General features: G+C 40.2%; 2 protein-coding genes across 6 annotated transcripts in view; both read right to left on the reverse strand.

Annotated features, from left to right (window-relative positions):
* The window catches only part of HTT (huntingtin), an 83448-nt gene extending 78985 nt beyond the window's left edge, over window positions 1-4463 (reverse strand). For all 4 annotated transcript variants that reach the window (XM_065634913.1, XM_065634911.1, XM_065634910.1 and 1 more), the window contains exon 1: window positions 4114-4463. In XM_065634913.1, the coding sequence (XP_065490985.1) occupies window positions 4114-4214 (101 nt within the window). In that variant the 5' untranslated portion in view covers window positions 4215-4463. The remainder of the gene's footprint in view (window positions 1-4113) is intronic.
* A 3195-nt stretch (window positions 4464-7658) lies between these two features.
* Window positions 7659-14520, reverse strand: part of GRK4 (G protein-coupled receptor kinase 4) — a 42851-nt gene continuing 35989 nt past the window's right edge. For both annotated transcript variants that reach the window (XM_065633255.1, XM_065633257.1), the window contains 2 exons: window positions 13594-13716; window positions 7659-12116 (listed from right to left, as the gene is read on the reverse strand). In XM_065633255.1, the coding sequence (XP_065489327.1) occupies window positions 12063-12116; window positions 13594-13716 (177 nt within the window). In that variant the 3' untranslated portion in view covers window positions 7659-12062. The remainder of the gene's footprint in view (window positions 12117-13593; window positions 13717-14520) is intronic.

The following is a 14520-nucleotide window of genomic DNA, read 5'->3' on the forward strand; positions in this document are numbered from 1 at the left end:
CAAGCGAGTTCGCTGAACTAAATCTTTCATCTGCCATTTGGTTATTCAGCTTCCAAAACAAATCAGCCATTGAAGGAGTGAAAGAAAAGGTGGAAGACAAACACTTATTGTACACATTTTCTGTGCCTACAAAGACAGGATACCAGAACAGTATCTGGAGATAGAACACATGTCGTTTGTTGTTTTTTGGTTTTTGGTTTTTTTTAAAAAAAGCTCTACTCAAAAGTATTATGAAGTCCTCAGGCAAACTGCTGATGAGCATATCCAGGGGAAGAACAACAGCATCACTTATTTCTCAGAAGACAGCTGAAATAGCAAGCCTCAAGTGTAAGATCATTTCAATTTGATGAATAACAGAAGGCAAGAGACACTGAAAGTAGCAGTTATGTACAGGAAAGCTTCGCCTCACAGGCAGAGGAGTTTACCTTTCCACACAGAAAACCAGCAATCCCAGATAATTTTGCACTCCGTGTCCTGATGAGCTGGCTACAAAGAGATGCTGCTCGCTGATGCTAATTCTTAGTAGGCCTTGGAATTAAGGATGCAAAAAGAGTAGAGAAGCTCTAAAGCTAAACCAGCATTAAGAAAAAGGGCCAAGCCAAATGGCTTGACATTAATTTCAAGAAAAGTAATGGGAAACTCAAAAAAAGATTCTATTAATAACAAACACAAATATTAGTGGATCACAAAATAAACTCATCCCAAATATGGTGGATACTTGAAACAATGTGTAGCAACATAATGATGGATAGTCACATTCTGGCTCTTGTGGCACCTTTTTCTGCAAAGGTAAACGTTAGAATCAAATGTAAGGGAAAAAAATAGGGCACAGTTAAAAACAATTACAATAATTAACTACTAAAACAAGCTGACAAGAGAAAAGGTGAAGAATCCACCTTTGAATTAATCAAATCAAAGCTAACTACTTTTCCAGAAGAAACATTAGCAAGACATTCCCTCAGCTCACTGATAAGAGGTAAAAATGAATAAAAGGTAAACATAGGATGTTGTGCGATGGTCCATCTGTCTTTTAGTTGCACTGAGTAAACTCTTAATTTTTACATTATACTAATCAAATTTTAAGTCAGTGGGAACTTTGTAATCCAAAGCAAAACACCTGACTCCAACCAAAATTTAAGGGTTAAAAAAAACCCTAAGAATAGATATGGAAGAAAACAGAGCCCCACCAGAAGTATATAGAAGCAGTATGATGAAAAAGAGCTAAACCTAAGTTTTCATAGAAGTAAAAAACCAGCAAGAGATAAGAGAAGGTCCAAGAAGCTGATGTCTGACTGTAATGCATACTAAAAGCATAACATATGATTATTGCTGCCTAAAATCTCTCAAAACAGAAAAAGCTCTTACCTTCTTGGTAGAAGTTTTAATTCAATGAATATTTTAATTTTAAAAAGTACAGCCAGGATACCAGTTTTATCAAGAGTTCAGAAGCCATTGTCTTGGAATAAAGTGAAGAAAGACTTGAATACAGGTTGTGCGAACAATTAAGTCTTCTCTACCCCGATCTCTTTGATGTTAAAAAGTGTCTTAGCAGGAGACAGACAGTCCTTAGTGGGTGTCACTCACTAACCAGATGTAGAATGCTCGGTTTTTACCAAAAATACTTAAAAGAATACTTTTGCCTACTCCAACAGCGAAGATTTTTTTATTATTATTTTTAATCACATATAGGTAACACTGTGTTGTTGTAAATTAAGGTAGCCTATTTTGAAAGAGGAAAAAAAAGCAGAGGTAGGTAGCTAGTTTTACTGTAGCAAAAAAGTCCAACAAAAATGTCTAAGACCACCTGTAATAATGAGATGATAAGTTGAGGAACTACAGCTTTTCATTCACCTAATTTAGTCAATAGGACAATTTTGATCTAATGGACAATGTCAAATAGACATCTAAGAAAATGATTAAAGAACAAACCAGTAGCATTTATGCTGTGACATTCACCAGTTGACTTATTCTTTACTGACAGGTAGCCTCGCATCCTTTTACAACAGTAAACAAATAGAATGCTAGGAAGTTACCACACAGAACTACAAAATATTTAAGTGCTATTTATACAGAACCAACCTCTCCCCAAATGCAAAGAAACACAGAGTTAATTTTCCTTTCCAGTCCATTACAAACACACACAAAAATGCAGACAGTATTGTGAATTACATTCAAGATGTCACCTGGTATTTCAGTAAAAGTTTCGGAAACTTCATCAAGGACTGCCACAATATCCTTTCAAAGGCTTTTATGAGGCTTACTACTGTTACTGAATTTGTATAGTTCCTGGGGGCATGCAATACCATCAGCTTTCTGAAAACATACAGCCTATTTTTAAACACAAAGCAAAGTCAACAAGGACAAACACAACCCTAATTTTTAAGTGTTTTGAGTAGAGTACACCTAAATTCAGACACCCAAACCAAGCACAACCACCCTCAGTAAGCATCACAAATAATTTTTAGGACTTTCACTTGAAATACCATGATTCATCTCATCAGTAACTTTCTAGACAGGTTTTTCAACTGCATATAGGAAAGACCAGAAATAAATGGCCATCCATGTTGCACAAAGCACTAATATAGAAACCACACACAACAGAGCAATTAGACCCTGCAGACCAGTAAGGCATCTAAAAACAATTAGTTCATGAAGAAGATGAGTTTTTTCACCTATTATGCCCCAAAAGTGTGAAAATACATTGAAATTGTTTGAGACAGCACTCTTCAAACAGCAACCACCATGATAATTTATTTGGCATCCATATCAGAATGTACTGTGGGAGCAGGTGGCCAAGAGCCCAGCTCCACTGCTCAGCATCCTCTGCCAAAACACTATGAAACTGCCGATTTAGAAGTTACCTGCTCCTTGATCCTTCTGCTTCTCCTGTCTCCCCAGTAGCTGGAGAAAAAGCAATAGCGTGACTTGCGTATTTATCCTGTAAAAATCTTAAGTGCCTTTTTACCTGCTCAATAAAAGTTATTTTTAGAGGATGCAAGTGTACCGTGCAGCACAGTGTCATGGAACAGCTCCTTGCCCTTGTCCTCCAGGAATGCCTCCCAGTGGGAGACCTGAGTGTCACATGGACATAACACATTTGTCCCTAATGTTTAAGGGTATCAGGAATATAATTAAACTAATGCATCAATAAGTCATAGCACAAGACTTTAAACGAAGCTTGTCATAAACAGACAACTACATCACCTCCCCTCAGATTTGTCAGAGCTCAGACTTTATAAGGCCTTGTGCTTATGCTTGGGGGCTTTTGCCTTTTTTTCCAGCACTACCTTAACTGAAAATCAGGTTTTCCTTCCTAAAACCAGCCTATGAAACCAATATAGCATTCTTGTGTCTCTCATTCATTACCCATAACGCTGTATTTTAAAATGTGCTTGCCCAGAAAGTTACTCCTAGCTTAAACAGAAACAGTAGAGCAGGCAGCACTCCCAGACACGTCCCCAGAACAGCCTCCTGCCACGGACAGGGCAGCACCCCGGGACCTGCCCCTCCAGGGACCGCCCGTGGGACCCCCCCCAGGGACAGACCCTTCAGGCTGTCTGCGGTCCGGGGCAGCAGCGGCTCATAGAATCATTTCAGTTGGATGATCCCGAAGGTCTCTTCGAGTCCAACCATAACCTAACTTTGGCACTAAACCATGTCCCTAAGAATCTCGTCTAAATGCCTTTTAAACCCCTTCAGGGATGGTGACTCAACCACTTCCCTGGGCAGCCTCTTCCAATGCCTGACAACTCCTTCCGTGAAGAATTTTTTCCCAATACCCAATCTAAAGCTCCCCTGGCACAACTTGAGGCCATTTCCTCTTGTCCTATCACTTGCTACTTAAGAGAAGAGACCAACCCCCTCCATGCTCCAACCTCCTTTCAGGCAGTTGCAGACAGCGATCAGGTCTCCCCTCAGGCTCCTGTTCTCCAGCCTGAACAGCCCCAGCTCCCTCAGCTGCTCCTCATCACATTTGTGCTCCAGACCCCTCACCAGCTTCATCGCCTCCTCTGCTCTCTCTCCAGCACCTCAATGTCCCTCTTACGATGAGGAATCCAAAAGTGAGTACAGGATTCAAGTTTCGGGAGCCCTCCCCGCCCCCGGATCACTCACGGTCTCTGGAGCGGCTCCTCGGGGATGGCAGCCGGCCCCTGCTGCTGCTGGAAGGAGCGCAGGGACTCGAAAGCCTTCATCAGCTTCTCCAGGGTGGCCATGGCCGCTCCGCCGGCACCGACCCGCCGCTCCGACCCGCCCGCTCACAGGCACTTGGCGGCGCCCGCCTTCCCTCTCACGGGCCCAGCCCTCCTCCTCCTCCTCCTCTTCCTCCCGGAGTCGCTCTCTCCCGCTCTGCCGGCGCGCTCCAGCCAGCCGAGCCGCTCCCGCCGGCAGCCGAGGCCGCGCCGCCCGTCACGGCCGCGATGAATGAGGGAGACGCCGCAGGGGGCCGCGGGCGGCCCTCAGCTGCCCCGCCGCCATCTTCAATCCCATAAGTCCCCGCGCCACTGCCCCGCCCCTTTCCCCGCCTGCCCCGCCCATCCCGGAGCAAAGTCCCAGCCCTGGGCTCAGCCACGCCGGGCGCGCATGCGCGGAGCGCAGCCTCCCCCAGCCTGGTGTCACGCGCGCCCTTACGTACATACACACAGAGGCACGCGGGTAGGTAGCGGCTGGGGTAGCACGGAGAGCGACAAGCGCTCTGTCCAATCAGACTGAGGGCTCCACCCCTTCCCGAATGGCAGCGTCAGCGCGCGACGAGGAGCAAGGCCTCCCGCTGCCACCGAGCGAGGAGGGGGCGCTGGGTCCCAGAGCCCGCCGGGCAGTTGCGCCGCGGCGCCCCCTGCTGGGGAGGAGGCGGCCCCGGCGGTTTGCCTGGGCACGGAGAGCGGCGTGGCCCCAAAAGCAGCTCTGCGAGGGGAAGCCCCACTCACCCCTTCGGCTCCGTACCTGGCAGGGGCTCTGCCAGCGCTCCCCTTTCCCCGGGAACAGGTCCTGCTGCCCCTCCAGTGCGCGGACCCTCACCGTGCCTGAACCTGCCCAAGTGGGACCCAAAATCTCCTGTGACCCATCAACACCCCCAACACAGCATAAGCAGCCAACATATGCCCATACATCAAGTGCACTCAACAGGTATCCCTGCAACTCCCCCACACATTTCCAGCCAGCCCACTCAGCACTCAGGTGCTTGCCAAAGGCACTACTGGCATTTCAGGTTTATTTTAGGCTGCACAGAGAAAAGAGGAAACACTTACAGGAACAGGACACTTAAAACTTGGCAAGGTACCCGCCAGCCTTTCAGCGCTCCTCTCACCATTCTGGACTCCCTTTGGCAGAGGATACTTTTTGCGCTCTTAAAGCACAAATTAAACATACAGTCTACAAGAAACAGTATTTAAATAATTGATTCTATTACTAAGCACTTGATTTAAAAAAAAACCCCACCATTATTGTGAACCTTCCAATCACAACCACTGATATTAATATATCCAGTTGCTGATGCACATTTTAAATGACAGCTGATAAGAAATGCCAATTCAACTTAGATCTCAAACACACGAAATGGAAATGGAGAACAGCTCTCAGAACTTTTAAGAAAATAAATTCCCAGTAATGACTTAATATGCACCTTGGTTATTGCTAGCAGGGACAGACAAAAGAAGCAAAGCTCATGTCTTTGGATATTCACGCCAACAGGAGTCACAACAGAACCACCATACTGATCACATTCATATTCAGTAAAACACTGCTCTGCCAGTTAACTTTGTTAGCATGTTAATAAAATATGATGAACCATGTGAAACATTCCTCTGAAAGTAAATCAATCTACAGTACTGAAAACAATTCAGCTTCTAGCAAAATTCCTATTTTTTCATAAATGTGTAACAAAATGTGAGCTTTTCAGGTAAAAATACTTTTTTGTGATTATTTTATGATAAAGCCTGCAGAGAGTTTTCTCTGGAACATATGGAAGATTATGAATTTTTTATTTAGCAAATGATATGTGAAAAAAGATGACGGCATAGCTGGAATGCTGCACACACTATGTGATAATTGCATGTGCTACTCCACGCTTGGAAATCAAATAATTTAAGCACACTAAAAAGAGCAAAAGCTCTTCTCAAATATTAAACGAGCCACCGATCAAGTCAGTCTTTGCAAACCTGTTTTGAGGCTCTAGATGAGCTCATGTGCCAGCCCCCTGAGGGCTGCTGACTCACGGGCAGGAACGCCCGGGCACAGCCAGCTCCTCTGCCTTCTCCTCCTCTTTCCAATTGTATTGGCAGTGCCAGCCCTCTGGCTCATTAACCAAGAGCTGGAAGAGAACTCAGGGGTATCAGGTTTTTCTTTGGCAAGTACCTTATCAGTAGGTTCTCCCAAGTCAAATTTCCTGGTCCGTGGTTTTGCATGCATCCTGTCACTGATCCTGTTCAAATAGCAGCCCCGCAAACAGCTGCGCTGGAAAAAACAAGGCGATGTCAAACAGGCAAGAACAAGCAGGCAGGGCTACAGAACAGGCATTTTTGTAAAGCCATCGTTACCACACAGAAAAATAAAGTCACAATCGCAATGGAGTAACAGCAAATACCTAAAAGGTTATATGTAATTTAGTGGATGACAATGAATTAACCTCCAGAAGAAAAGAAACATGCTTATACCTTAAGACAGACCTGAATGACATGAACCTGGAACTGTTTCCTAAACACAGGCTATCCCAGGCAGGGGTTACTTCTTGATTTAATGTTTTTAAGAACAGGTCAGACAAGCGTAACAAGAATATTTTTCATTCTGTCCCAAAGTCACACTTCAGCCAGCATTTCTGCATTTCCACAAACAATTCAGCACGTAACTGTACTACTCAAATAATCCAATAGACTTCATGAGACTGCTGGCCCAGGCAGTTCAACATACGCACAGATAATCTGCAATATGCCACAGCACCATTATATCATTATTGAAGTAACTTAATTTGAAGCTGTTTTGTATAGTAATCAAATGCTTAGTCCTTTGAAACATGTCATAAAATTACAGTGAAAGCTTTTGCATAAATAGGGCAAAACGTGGAAAATACGAGCAGCCTACTGTTGAAAACTATATGATTTTTAAAACAAAACAACAAAAACAAACACACAACCACACACAAATCCAATTAATATCAAGGCATAAATTCTCTCAAGGAGAGTGAAGTCTGGTTAGTTGCCTTGGGCAATAGTATAAAATTTAATACGCACAATAAGCCTGATGATAAGTAGAGCTACAGCTACTATTGACCAATCTTGCATTCACATTCATAGTGTTATCGCAGTAAACGTGTTAATGGATAACAGCCTATCCCAATAACTCTGTCTTTTCACACAGGAATTTATGTAGAAATCAAGATTGAGACCATGAGATAAGGCATGAGCTGAGTAAGTAAGAGAGAGCCAGGGCACTTTATCCTGTAACTGACAATCTTACATTGGTATAGAACTTACAGAATTTAACACACATTTTCTGCTTCAACAAATCGTGATTTTTGTTTGAAATTACAATTTTTCTTTTACCTATCCCAACTACCATTATAGACATGGTAAATAAATCACATTAGACAGTAATACATGTGGTTGAGATATGCGGCAGTGTTTTGCTTTTATTTCAGGAATAACAATGCCAGAACATCCAGGGAAACAGCTTGTACAAGAACAGTTCAGTGGTTTGGAGATACCGGAACTAGCACATCACATTTAAGAGTCAGCTGCGCTATACTTGGGAAGAATTCTGCTGGTTTGGACACATGTGGAACATGAGTAAAGTTACCTACATCTCATGTGCAAAACTTAAGTTACAGCATAAGAAGAATTATGAAAAAAAAAAAAAATAATTACACATTCAGCAGAAGAGACATCATCATCATCATCACCAAAACGAGCCAGGCAGGTAAAAATCAGAGTAAACATGAATTTAGCTTAAAGATGCTTTCCATTATTTTTTAATTTTAATTCTTTGAGTACTTCCTAAAGAAAAGTATTTTCTTAAAAACTGTACTAAAGTGAGGCTGATGATTCCAATACTATATTAGTGTAAGACTAAATTGTAAACCAAAGCAAAACAATATTACTTCTATTGACTTACTTTAGTAACTTGTAAACAAGTATTCTCCATTTGTACAAATGGCAACGAGAAATTTCTTACGTCACTATTGTTTGAAATATAATTGAAATGCATTCTAAAATGAATTCTTAGCTGTTTTTAATAGCTTCTATAATTGATTTCTCAAATTAGACAATTTTATTCTGAGCTGGAGATAATTCTCTTCCATAATCAGAAAACTTCGTATCTATTGTTTTAAGAATGATTTGCGGAAAAAAAAAATATACATCTTCTATTAAAGGCCAAGATTTGTCAATAGTGCTCTCTTTGTTATGGAAATGCCACGCTTTTTTTCTATTTATTGTTATACAGTAATTATTTTTAAGTGCTCATGAGACCATTTTTTGGTTGTCATAATCCAGAAATGTAACACCATCTGTATTACGAACACTACACCTCTTGCCAAAAAAAAAAAAAAAAGCTGGCATTTTTTTTTTTTTTATAGAAAGAGAATAACCCTGAGGTATGAAGATCCTATTCTGTTGGTCACAACATTCAAAAGCATTAAGTAAACCAATAAGATACTGGTACATTGTTTCACAGTTTCTGAATTTTGAGCTAAATATATAGATTCATGAGGTATGCACAAGCAGACATTAACACTTACTTACACAAATGCTTGGAAACACAAGCCACTGAAAAGGAGGGTTGATTTCACGCAAGGAACTCAAGAGAATTCCATAGATCTTTCCATATCTTGCACCAATAGAACAAAGCAGTTGGGCTGTTGGATTGTCTCACTGCTATTAAAGCCTTCTAACACATGGATCTACAATCTGAATTCATGGAAGTATAATGAAGGTGTACTGAATGACAAGAATTTACCTCGGCTCTTCAAATAAAACCAAACAGGCAAAAGAAAAAAATCCCACAGCATAATGGAAATCAAAGGCTACATAACCAGTAAGCACAACCTGCTGCCTTCCCCCTTCTTTGTCTCAGTTGTGTCCCATAAAAATCAAGGGCAAAGTTCATATCACACCACAATATTTAGCATTCAGGTGCCTCCCTCTCCTTACCTTTCCTCTGCTTTCAAAATGCATCTCCAAGCAACTAACACTCCCGTAAAGATATTTAACCAACGTTAGTCACCTTAGATGAAACAGCGTAACATCTTCAAGTACCATAATAAGGAGAGTTATGCTGAACCTTCCAGTTTCTTGCCTGTTCTAATTCATTCAGGGATTCACATTAGATAATATCTAGTCATTATTATGTGCTTATATGTCTAGCCAAAAGGGACAAATTTATAGCAGAAAAATGCTATCTTGAGCTTACTGGGGAAAACCAACCAACCAACCAACCCACCCAAATCCCTATAACCAACAGAATTCTGAAAACTTGCAGTTACTCAAAACCAGTTCAACAGTATTATTCAGAACATGAACAAAAAATTTGTGAAATGAAACTAAATAAAGCTTTATAAAAACAAATTCTCCACTTTTTTTTGCATGGCTGGAGTTCCTTGTCCAAGTAAGTGGACATATAAATAACCACTTCTTAGGAACAACTTCCCTTTTCTCTTCATCTAGCCTTTTTTCTTCACAGATCCCTGGAGAATAAGTGTTAAATCTCAGCACTCCAAAATAAGGGTTGATTTTTTTTTTTAATTAAGATCCCTCCCCCTCCAATATGGGAAGAAAATTTGAAATACATGATAAATAGACTTCTAGATTTTCTATTTGTTAAAGCCAATTCCTGTATTTTCTTCATAAAAATTGCTCAGCTTGTGCCCATGGTATTCTTGCCCAAATTTAAAGTTGCTCTAAGCAGGTATTAAATCCAGACTGTCACCCCATATGTCTGGTGTTAATACAGTCACCTTTGCCTCAGAACAGCAAACCTAAGATCTTAAAAAAATAAACATCTTAATCAGAGAAACATTATGACTTCTCCTACCAGGCAGGCACTTATATAATAAAACACTTTTGTTACCTCCCTATTTCTCCATTCCTATATATTTAAAGTCCTGCTATTGCGGTACATAACAAAGAGGGACAGGTCGGACCATGCCAGCTCATTGTCTCGCACATCGTGGTTCCAGCCAACGCCCCCACTTGAGCTATTTCTCTGTCAGGTCTCCCATCCCTTCACTGTTGCATCAGACTGTCTTCCAGCAATTCATTCAAACTCTCCCTCTGCCAATTTCCCTCTCGGTACTTTCTACAGCAGTCATTTTGCTGTCCTCTGTGCTGTTTCAGACATCGGGGAAAACGCACAGAAAACACAGGAAAAAAGTCTGATTTCCTCATTTCTGTGGCACAGTAGCCAAGAGGGACAATTTCAGATAGACACCAGCTCAGCCCCAGTAGGATTCTGTGACACACTGTTTTTTCAACTTTTTTCAAATTCTAACCCATTAAAATGTTTCTTACTAGAGACAAAACACTGTGAATTAAAACCTGACAATAGACTTAAGTATCAAATGTATTTTGTGAGTGTCTCGGAAGCAGCCTAAGTTTTATTTCCAGTGTGTCTGCAAGACCGCAAGCAGAAACCTATTTGAGGTAGAGGGATATTCAGTTGCTCTGTGTGTATAACAATGTGTGGTCTGGTTGGTGCCCTAGAGATCTGAGAGGGGAAAAAAAAAAAAAAGCATGCTCAGTGGACACTAATCTTCAGAACAGAGAAGAAAACATGTAATAAAAGTCAAGTCTCCAAGAGCATTCCATTATATTTCAAGTCCCTAACTCAAATTTTGAAAGCAGAAGAAGCTTTTAAGGAAGTGTGTCCCCTAAATTCATTCTCATACACAGATCATTAGTTTTATCGGAAACTTTACAAAATAAAGTCTGGCACATTTTGAGTCCAGAAGAACCAAAGTTTGACAAGCTTTCGAGCAGCTGGAAACAGTTTTACTAATGAACATCAAGTAATCATAACTAAAACTTCAATAGCAGCTCCACAGCTGCATCAAGCAATCATTAAAGGCAGGTTTTAATATTTAAGTTTTTCAAGGTTATAAGGAAAGATTATTTACATAATTAAATTTGATACTTAATACTACCTTGTCCTTCTCTCAGTGGCAGTGATCGCTGTAAACCCTATAACACTGCATATTACAACATAATAAGCAGACAGGAGGTTAGTAAGAAGAGCCCATGCTTTGTTTTTTAACCCATTATAAAACTATAACACCCTACATGGAGTTGTAAACAATTTCATTTACATAAGAAAATAAAATGGTGTCCCCACAGGTAAAAAGAAATCCTTTTAGTAAAGACAACCAAGTACTCAAAATATAGTTCTGAATTTTTGGCATAGCTCCACTTGCATGATCCATGACAAGAAACCATCTGGAGAGCATGTGTAAGATGGGTAGAAAGGAGAAGAATACGTAACACAGTTTGTTACAGGATTAAGCTAAATGTTCAGAATTCTCTATATATAGGAATACAGAAAGACATTCTACAGAGCCAGACAGTAAAGAGCAATTCATAATAGCTGGCCACAGTGCACTGAATTCCTTTTTCTCCTTTGCAGTTGCTTGAGAGATACATTAGGTAATAGCACTGCCACGCTGCTGGATAACACCAGAATTATGAAATTTATCAGTACGGCAATTTTACTGTTAAGGAAACTGGCTAATAAAGATTGTAATGAACAGGAAGAGTTTTACCAGGAGCAGACAAAGCCAAGTTACATTGATGCCATAGATATTATCTCTGCGCTTTAAAATCCTTTTAGTATGTCTAGATTCATTTCACTGTGGAAAAAAAAAATTCAAGATAAATCAAATACATACAGAAACACACTCACTCAAATGGCACTCATTGCTTTTTGTACAATTAAGCTTTAGTGAAAATATACATCTTAAAACAAATGAAGTACAAATGTACAAAAATCCTTGAACTCAGATAAAAAATATATATAATACACTTTGCTACAGAGATATAAAACATTTAAAGTTTTCTCATCCTTTCTGATGAGAGTAAAATGATTTAAAGTCTGGAGGACTCCAGCTCATCATCGCTGCAATCAGATTTGAAGCAGACCTGCAAGAGAAGATAAAGAGACAATCAGCTGCAGAACTGACACTGTTGCTGGTGTGTGTGTTTTATGGGGCACAGAAGGCTGGGGGGGGAAGGGGGTGGCTCTTTTTCTAGCACATTTTAATCCATATGGAGTAAATGCTTTGGGAAAAATCAAAGGAAACCACAACCCAAATCCAAATCTCAAGTCATTAAAGTTTCATTTAACCTTAAGAACTTTCCTTGTTTTAACTTCACAGGACAATTAACTGCAGTCTTACTACTTCAAAACCAACTGAAGGCACTCAAGCCATATTAATTTTTTTAGGACTCTTTCTCAATACATAGAACCATATCTTGGGACAGTACAAACTCTGCTGATCCAGCTTGAAAATACTACAGTAAGACACAAGCTTTAACTTTAGCTATGCGAGATTATTAGTACACTTAACCACTCCATTACTGTAAGTGGGGGAAAAGTGAATTTGAAAAGGTGAACTAAAAATGTCAGTACTATTATACATTCCATTAGCAATGTACCATTTTAGAGAAGTGAATTACCAGCTGATGACAAAAAAGTACCATCATGCAATTTTAATACATGGCCCTGTTGTGGCTGCTTAATGATATGCTCTTAGCAATTTTAAAATTCCATTTCTGCTTGAAAGTAAAAGAAAGTTCTACTGAAGTGTTCTTTACTGGAATATAATACCTGTGCCTCTCAAGATATTTCCACTCTAAGTGCAGGCATACTGAGCAAGCAGAATTGTGTACAACATCTTCAACTGAAAACCTTTACAAATAGCCTGTTTCTCATGACTTAGAAACAAGGACAACACACCATGTGTCTTTTAGGTGGCAAATACTCAATTCATATGCCTCCAAATGTTTACTAAAATGTAGAAGGCATATGGCTAAGAAAAAGCTCTGCATTATCAGAAGCTATGTAAACATATATCAATCATTTAGGGGATATTTTTACTTATTTGCTTAATACACTAGAATGGTTCATTGTGAGCCCAGCTTTCTAAAGGAGTGAGTCCTAGGAGCTGCATTGGTCCACCACACTTACTTCTGAGTTCATTAGTCAATTTTATTTGAGTTTTTACAGCGGGGGCCTCAATTATCTCTGAAGTCATCTCCCCAGAAGTTTTTTATAAAAACTGACAAACTACATGAGGAGCAAGACTCAAATTAATATCTGTAGGAAAGAAAGATCTAGAGCAGAGCTGTTCCCAGCCCACACTGCCTTTTCCCCAGGTAACAGCCTAGCAGACACTAGAGGAAGACAGAATGATGCGGGAGAAAAAGCTCCAGCAGTTACAGGGATTGCCAGAGTTTCTGAAATGCAGTCCAGGGGCAAAAGCCATACTAAAGCAGATTCCATTAGTTTCAGTGTTCAACAACCAACTTGTTTTTCCTACCACAAAATAATATGAAAAAAAAAAGATGTTCTGGTCTAAATGGTGTTTTTCTTATGAAAGAAAATAAATACCCTTACCTCTCCACTAAAAAGTCTGTGAAAGAAGCCCCTCTTTGGTTTAGGAGACCTCTCTCTGTCTGGTGATGCAGTACCATCGGTTTCATATGCATTGATATCTTCGAAGCATCCCGTTTCAATCATCTTGGAAACATACGAAATATAAATGAAATATCCATACGAGGCTCTCGAACAAGTTCCATGTATTATCTGTTTACTCTGGCTGGGTACTCCCAACAACTTACAAATTAATCAGCCGAACTACACAACTCACAGAGCTCCATGAAGGAAGGCACAAAGTCTCCATTAACTCTCCTCATGCAGGCAGTGAACTACAGAACAGCAAGAGGAGCTCTACTATGCAGGTGAGTACTCAGATGCTCCCTTGCTTTCCTAAGGCATTTCTTCTGCCCATGATGCAATAAGCAGGTTTTGGAACCAGAAATTGATTTTCCTTCTATCTATTCTGCTCATTTCAGAGCAGTCTACCCTACCAAATATAACATCTTTATACCCCAGATTGAACTTTATTAATGAACGTGACATTGAGTAGGAGAAATTATTATTCTACGCAGAATACCTGCACAGTATTGGGAGGATATTTTTACAAAAGAGACAAACTGCACTCTTGAGGAAAAAGCAGCTGATGTCTGACCACAGTAATTTAAATATCATTCTGGTGTTTTGGGCAACTGTCTTATCAAAACACAACTAACATACCATAATTAGAAATAAGGCAATGAGATAAGGAAGATAATACTTCATGGGGAAGAAAAAAAAAAAAAAGAAAAAAGCACCACAATATAATGAAGACAGGTCTCTGGAGAGAAGCAAGGGGTTTTGAAATAATATGTGTTTGCCTACACAGAAAACAAAATAATTAAAAACCACAATTACTGGGTGCAGAGAGGACAGCAGAAAGAGTAAATGCCAAAACATATCACACAG

This window comes from Caloenas nicobarica, chromosome 4 (genome assembly GCF_036013445.1).
Source record: "Caloenas nicobarica isolate bCalNic1 chromosome 4, bCalNic1.hap1, whole genome shotgun sequence".
Taxonomy (NCBI): domain Eukaryota; kingdom Metazoa; phylum Chordata; class Aves; order Columbiformes; family Columbidae; genus Caloenas; species Caloenas nicobarica.